General features: G+C 55.5%; 2 protein-coding genes across 2 annotated transcripts; one reads left to right on the top strand and one right to left on the bottom strand.

Moving 5' to 3' along the window:
* Window positions 1-482: 482 nt before the first annotated feature.
* FIBRA_08805 (uncharacterized protein) lies at window positions 483-1,965 on the top strand (the record flags this gene model as incomplete). The annotated part of the gene is made up of 5 exons (XM_012330425.1): window positions 483-602; window positions 659-947; window positions 1,011-1,397; window positions 1,458-1,784; window positions 1,841-1,965. The coding sequence occupies 5 exons, from the start codon at window positions 483-485 to the stop codon at window positions 1,963-1,965; spliced, it is 1,248 nt and encodes a 415-aa protein (XP_012185815.1).
* A 4,361-nt stretch (window positions 1,966-6,326) lies between these two features.
* Window positions 6,327-7,495, bottom strand: FIBRA_08804 (uncharacterized protein; the record flags this gene model as incomplete). Its single annotated transcript, XM_012330424.1, has 4 exons — window positions 6,327-6,788; window positions 6,848-7,204; window positions 7,268-7,403; window positions 7,461-7,495. 4 exons carry the CDS (start codon window positions 7,493-7,495, stop codon window positions 6,327-6,329), a joined length of 990 nt encoding a protein of 329 aa, XP_012185814.1.
* Between the last annotated feature and the right edge of the window lie 76 nt (window positions 7,496-7,571).

Raw genomic sequence — 7,571 nt, 5'->3', positions numbered from 1 at the left:
CCCTTGTTGCATTAGACACCCATCTCAATGACAAGCTGTTGATCAAGTCATTAGACTTTATTGCTAGCAAAACATCATGGTAGAGATTGCCATGGAGTGGCTTTCCTAGCCATATTCATGACCCAGATCTGCATTCTAACAGGCTGGTCAAGTTCTGACCTTTTGTGCTTGTTATGATTGATATTTCATGATATACTCACAAATTAATGGGCCATTTCAAGACCCAATCCTTCTACCCCTGAATTTGATGACACAATCAAGTTTAACGTAGGGAAATGAGTAGTACAACGAGAGTAATTAACGGAGAGCGACAGTGATCATCAAGCTGGTTCGAATGGCTCGGGAGATGACCGAATGGCTCGGCGTCGGAGCAAAGATGCACCCGGCTGTGGGGCAAAAACACGCGCAAGGGTCAGCACGATCAGCATTTCACAGTGGAGACGCTCAAGGCTCAGTTCATCTCTCTCCTCTGAGCATCCACCATGTCAGTCATCACCCAAGCCATCTCTAACTTTACTTCGTCCTCCGGCAAGGCCAGCGTCCTTGCAAAGCACGACAATGACGTTGTTATCGTCTCTGCCGTCCGCTCTGCGGTCACAAAGGTGCGCTTTTGTCCTCGCGTCCCACTAGCAATGGCTTTGACGACGTAGGGATTTAGTCAAAGAAGGGAGGGTTCAAAGACACAAGGCCAGAAGAAATTCTGTCTGGCGTCCTTCGTGCAGCATACACAAGGGCCAGCCTTGATCCTGCAGCCATTGAAGATATCTGTATCGGCAACGTTCTTCCAGCGGGAGGCGGCGCTGCCGCTGCTCGCATGGCTGCGTTGCATGCGGGCATCCCAACAGAAACCCCCGTGAGCACGGTCAACAGGCAGTGTTCATCCGGCCTCCATGCTGTCAACGCCATCGCTGCCCAGATCACGACCGGCCAAATCGACATCGGCATTGGTGAGTTGCCTCCTGTGGCTCGCTTTATGTCGTCTCGCAAACATAATATTGTCTCTCATGCAGGTGCTGGAGTTGAGTCTATGACATTCGGATACAATGCTGGCGTGAATCCGGACGGCTTTTCAGAGGCGGTCCTCTCGCATCCGCTCGCAGAGGACTGCCTTCTTCCTATGGGCATCACTTCCGAGAACGTTGCGTCCGACTTCCACATCTCCCGCGCGGATCAAGATGCATTCGCCGCATCATCCTTCCAGAAAGCTGCGAAGGCTCAGAAAGAAGGACGCTTTGCTCCCGAGATCATCCCCCTTGAAGTGTCCTGGGTCGACCCGAAAACTGAGAAGGAGACAACGCTCGTCGTTGAACATGACGATGGCGTGAGAGACGGTGTTACCGCAGAGAGCTTGGCGAAACTCAAGCCTGCATTCACAAAGGATGGTAGTACGCATGCAGGTAAGTGGTCGTTTGTGCCTCACTCTATATTCTGTGATGTGATGTACCCATCGCTCTTAGGGAATGCGTCGCAAGTATCCGACGGCGCGGCTGCTGTGGTTCTCGCTCGGCGCTCCGTTGCCGTACGTCTGGGGCTTCGCATTATCGGAAAGTATGTCGCAGGCGTGGCCGTTGGCGTCCCGCCGCGCATCATGGGAGTCGGACCCCTCTACGCCATCCCCAAGGTACTCGAGAAGACGGGACTGAAAAAGGAGGATGTCGACTTCTTCGAAATCAACGAAGCATTTGCGAGCCAGGCGTTGTACTGCGTGCGAGAGCTCGGCATCGACCAGAAGAAGGTAAACGTATGGGGAGGCGCCATCGCTATTGGCCACCCTCTCGGATGCAGTGAGTGGCATGTCCATCATGTCACACTATTTGACTCATGGCTTGTCATGCCGCAGCTGGTGCGCGCCAAGTCGCGACAGGATTCAACATTGCGAAGCAGACGGATAGCAAAATTTTCGTCACTAGCATGTGTATAGGAACAGGCATGGGCATGGCTGCCGTTTTTGTCAACGAGCAGTAATTGCGAGTGCTCCTAACGTCAAACCGACAGCCTACCCACACGCACGAGTTTTGTCTCAATTGGGTGGTGAAAAGTGCCATTCATCCCGGTTCAAGCAGTATTGCTGTGGATAATGGACAATTCCATTTTGTGTACGATAGTTAACTGGATGCAATTTTTATATAATTGGCCGTACGCGATAAAATAGAGCTCAGGCTGTATCCGAACAGGGTCGGTTCCCATGTGACGAAAGCAACATTACACATCAATAGCGGCAACAAGCTCCCCAGTGGCAAAAGGATGATCAAATAAATGCACGCTCCGAGGAATCAATAAACACGATTTCTAGGATGCAGGCCAGCCCAGGAGCCGAGGAGAGAAGCACAGAGGGATACAGGAAATAGGACTGGGCTGGGCAGCGAATGTCAAGAGCTTAAATGGAGAAGCTGCATGAGCATCGCAGAGATTCCAGAGGGGATTGAACTTTGACCGTGTGTACGCTTAGAGGCGATGGAACTCTGGGATTACAGGTAAGACAATATACCGCACTTGACTTCGAGGCTCACCGGCTGCGCTCTTTTCCATCGGACAAACAGATGCCAAATCATATAAGGCATCGGTAAAGTGTCGCCGGGGGTTGGCCTTTTCTGTACAGGCAACGTTCGGGTCTACCGTGAATCTGGAAGCAAGCGTTGGACGCAGTACTCCGATCTCAAAAAGCCAATGGACGTCTCTTGACCCCTCGTGCGCAGCAGGACGGATTTTCATGAACACTACATTCCCCGGAATATGGCTCGTCAGCACCAGCCCCATCACGATGTTAGGGTTTATCGCTGTGATTTGAGCGCATCGTCTATAAGTTGTAACTATGAACGTCACGTTGCTGACGTATCAGTTGTCGCGTATACAACATATCATGTTCTTTTGCTTTCGAGTCGCAGAGCTGTATGACCAACCCGTCAGCAGGATACGCAGCGAACCACAAATGAAATACTTGCGCGCATTGCTCACCGACACGATGCCACGTTTGTCCTTTGTGCGACACTCGGGGTATATCGAGAAACGAAGATATATTGGTCCAGTCGACACCCGAGAACTGTACATGAACAAGATATTTCTCCAACACGGGCCGCAACCAACTTCAGAGAACGTTGGCACGATCTTGAGATGAAGAGGTTGCTCTCCCTACACGTATGGTTCAAGATCCTCTCGTAGCTGCTGAGACGAACGAAACAACAGAGCAAGAGCATCCCAAATATCGCAAGGTGTAACTTTCGATGAAAAAAAAAAAGCCCTGTGCTCGAGCGCTGATATATCAGCCCGGACGTTCCCGCGCACGGACCAAGCGCGCCAGCCATAAGAGAGGGCGCATAGTGCGGTTCTGTTTTTCTCCTTACAGTCATCTCGACTTGAAATTGGCGACGAAGACGCTTTTGCTTGCTTCGAGGACATTCGCTGCAATTCTGCCCATTGTTGGGAGAAACGTCGAGTAAAATGATCTTGTGATTCGGGAGCTGGGCATGTCGTTTTGCTTGTGCTTTACTAGCTAGCGACTAATCAGCTCCGGGGACATCTCCATTTTGTATTTGCACTGGTAGTGAACAATCCATGGTGTTGAACTCTATTTCTTCTGTGTGATGGGTATGTGTGTGAGCAAGTCAAAGACTGCCAGATATGAACCGCAGGTTGTTGGATGGAGGTGAGTGTCAAGATCAGTGTTGCATGTTTGACAGATGTTGGTGGTAAATAAATATGATTTCACGGTCACAGGTCTGGTAATGGCACGACGATGAGCTCCTGCGGGAATGTTTACCTGCACTTCCTCCGAAGAGCGCGCTACTTACGTGCACAGAATGCCAGAGTCCTTGTCTTCACGTTCTCGTGGTTCCGCATCGTGAGTGTGTATCTATCATCCAAGCAGTGGGCAAGATTGCGACTGAACGTCGCGCTACTCTGGTCCATCGCCCGCAAACACCCGATGAGCATCATATCATTCAAGGTTTAGACACGACCCAGTTGATGCAGGTGGCTCACGGGAAGATGATCTGTCAGATGCGTATTCCGATGCTCGAGCCCAATCGCCATTCCCGTGCTGGTTTACGCGACCGTCGTGCGCTTGACGTGAGCAGGGGGGACCTATCGAGATGCGGGATCAGACAAAGTCGTAGAGCCGATGTGCGCAGTATGTTGATGTCAGCAACAGACCAGTCGACTCGCTGTCATCTTGTGACATGGACAAATGGGTTGTATGCCGCTCTAGTGGCGCTGTTGGGCTACGTCGCGGTCACTGCTGGCCATCATTGCTCCGCCCAACGAGCCAACGAGAGCAGATCTCAATCTGCGCGGCGACTACATCACAACCGATTGGGTACTCGCTGGGAAAAATGCAAGGGCATGGACGAAATCAGTTAGTGGCACAGTGATTGGGTTCATCGCATCGCACAAGGTATATTGCTCACTGCCAACTAGATCACACACGTTCCAGATGTTTTACGCGGCACTGGTCCAAGGGTTTTCGTTTCTTTTAGAAACAAAAGACTCGCCACTTGTGCGGGCGGGGGATCGGTTACTTGGCAGGAGATTGCGGCGAGTATACATGATCACCTGGGAGGTAGTGCATGACTACGCATCCCTGGAAGGTGGGCGGAGTTTTTCGCCGTTTTGAATACTTTACTGGATGTGTGCGCATTGGATATGGACGTCAAGCCGGCTCGGCTTCTGAGATTAATTATACGGTGATGATGGGCTGACCTCCACGGAATCAGGGAATACAACATGTATGAATGGGGCTGGCCACGGACTGATAGAATCAGGCTAAGCAGTTCCAGTCGTGAGGTACGGCGTCCTGTATCTTGGCTCGGTGGTTGCGGAGTGCGCCATCAGCTGTGGGTGGATTATCAAACCTAGATGTATCTGACTGATTGTTCGTATGAATATGTTGTAATTTGTCAACGGACGACCGGGTGCAGTTGAATGTTGCATACTCCCCACGGGCTCGGTGGTGGGAGGACGACTAATTGTTTGGTGAGCGGGGTACGGAGATTGTGATTGTGGACCACACGGGCGACCATGTCCGTGGACATGGACGCGTCAATAGGATGCGCTGGTCTCGACTGTAACATACGTTGCAGCTGCAGGCAGGCTCTGGGGGGAGGACCCTGATGCCGGGGAGGGCGATATGGACGCGGGAGAAGGCGGGTTCTGTTCGCCATTACGGCAGAACTGGCCTTATCATGCGGACCTGATGCGGTCATGCTTCCAGTCGAGGCCTGGGACACGCCTCCAGGCGACATGGCGCCACTGGGCGCGTGATGTCCTGTTCCCGGCTGGTGATGCTGCTCGTCTTGTCCGAACTGGCGCGGTCGCGGCGCATCATCATCCGCCCAGATCTCGCAGCGAGTATCGCCGAGTCTGCCCCATCGCTGCGGGCCACGGCGGCTGCTCTCGTCAGCTGCTCGTCCAGTCTTGCTCGGCCCTTATCCGCGCGACCGCTGCCAGGAGGGAGGGTTCCATACTCGACTAGCCCGGAGTTTGTCTGGCGTTGGGCCTGTCCGGTCGCGAGTGCGGCTCTCGTTCGTGTCGCTCGTCGGCAGCCGACAAGTCTCCGCGTTACTCAGTCCTCCGACCCCAGCCGCGGCGGACGGTCACGGACCACCGGCGCTGGAAGAGTTGGCACGCATCGCACTGGCGGCGCGACCGGTGGTCCGTGTGTCCGTCAGCAGGCAGCGCCACGGTGGTGCGCATGCAAGTGGGCGCACTCTCATACACACTGCGTTCCATATCGAGAAGGGAAGCCTCACGCAGCGGATAGAGTTTGCGGGGAAGCACACGGTGCATGCGGCTGGACACCACGCGTGCTCCTACCACCTTCCCTGGCAGTGGCCTGGGGTTGCGACGGAGCGCACTTTGGAATTCACCAACATTTCGCAGCGGTTAGACTTGTCGACCATAATTGCAGATGGTCCGCACCGGTCACCCGTAGGCTTACGACGCCACGTCCAACAGTCGCTGTCACTTTTGATTGAATTAGAAGACCTAAGTACTTCCTGGCGTACAGCGAATCAGACCGGGCGCATTACGCTAACGGGACGCACAGTGCAGCAAGCACCGAACATGGGGCAGGACAAGAAATCTTACATGAGCAGCATAGCGAGCAGGGGGGGGAATATAGAGGCAGCATGCATGCAAAAGAAAACAGTACGAGCACGTCGTCGTCCGCGCCGCCCGCCAGACGAGGCGCAGCCCCGCCACGCGGACTCTACCAAGCAGTGTCCAGTCACAGAGAAACAGGGACTTTTTCTACCAAACCGAGGCGAGGGCAGGCGGATCGCGTGCGGCCGCACCGGCGCGCGCAAATTACACATAAATAAATCTTCACGGGCTCAGTTGCTCGACCGATACGAGTGCATCTCCCGGCGCTCGGACCTCGGGCTGCCAGACCCTGCTGCGGGAGACTCGGGGCGGCTCTGCTCGACGCTCTCGTGCGACGACGCGGGGGACCCAGTCGCAGGCGTGTTGAGCAGCGAGCGGATCTCGGGCAGCGTGCTCGCATTGTGGTAGTTTTGGGGGGACGCCGTCGGCTGTTGTTGTTGTTGTTGCTGTTGCTGCTGCTGCTGCTGGGGCTGGGGCTCGGCGCGCGACATGAGCGGCGCAATCGACGGGTGATTCGCATGGTGCGGCGGCAGCGGGTAGCTGTGCGCGGAAATGGGAGGCAGGCGCGACGACGGCGGGGGCGTGCGCGACGACTTGAACGTCGCAGTCACGAGCGGACCACGCTTGTGGGGAAACTGCTCCGGGCGGGGGCGGGAGTGGGTGCGCTCAAAGAGGCCGCACTTGTTGCAGAGCTGCGGAGCGAACAGAGATCAGATCGCAGAGGGCGGATCACGGGCATAAATGGGCTTACCACTTTGCCGGGAGTGAGGCTAGAGCGACGCCATGTGGACGTGTCGGTCGTCCTGCAGTTGTAGCACTTGCGGCGGACGCGGTCGCTCAGCTTGGTCGCAGCATCATCGGTGTGGATGATGTAGTTTGGCTGGCCGGGGTACGGCTGGGAGGCGACGTACTGGGGACGGATGTTCCGGGTCGACACCTGGTGGACGGCATTCGTGTACGGGGATGACGAGTGGTGTGGCGGCGGGTTCATGGCCTCGTTGGGATACCGAGCACCCATGGTGGCGCTGGTGGCATACGTGTACTGTACGGGCGCACTCATGGCAGATGGCGGGGGGTGCTGATAGTAGCCGGTGGCCGTTTGGGGAAGCTTTATATCACACGGGATGGTCAGACCACGCGTCTATCAGATGGAGGCCAAAGTAGGACATACCGGCGGCGAGGGAGAAATGGAGGAGCTAGCCAGGGACGAGGTGGACATGGCGGGCGAGTGGTGGAGAGTGGCGATGGGCGGGGGAGTGGGCTGGGAGTGCATGCGCGGGTAGTGGGCAGAGTCGTCGGATTGGTGACTGGAGTAGACGAGACGGTCAACGGGGGGGAGGGAGGAGAGGGAGGGATAGACGAACCCAGAGTGCCTGTCAGCGTGGACGCGGTGAGGCATGGGGCGGTAGTCGTCGAGAGGGTAGAAGTGGGCGGGGTGGAGGGACGGGGCAAACTGCTGTGAGGGGGGGGGAGGG

Source organism: Fibroporia radiculosa (assembly GCF_000313525.1).
Source record: "Fibroporia radiculosa TFFH 294 genomic supercontigs, scaffold3189, whole genome shotgun sequence".
NCBI classification, from domain to species: Eukaryota; Fungi; Basidiomycota; class Agaricomycetes; order Polyporales; family Fibroporiaceae; genus Fibroporia; species Fibroporia radiculosa.
The sequence above is the reverse complement of the archived record's forward strand: the minus strand, read 5'-3'. Positions and strand labels throughout refer to the sequence as shown.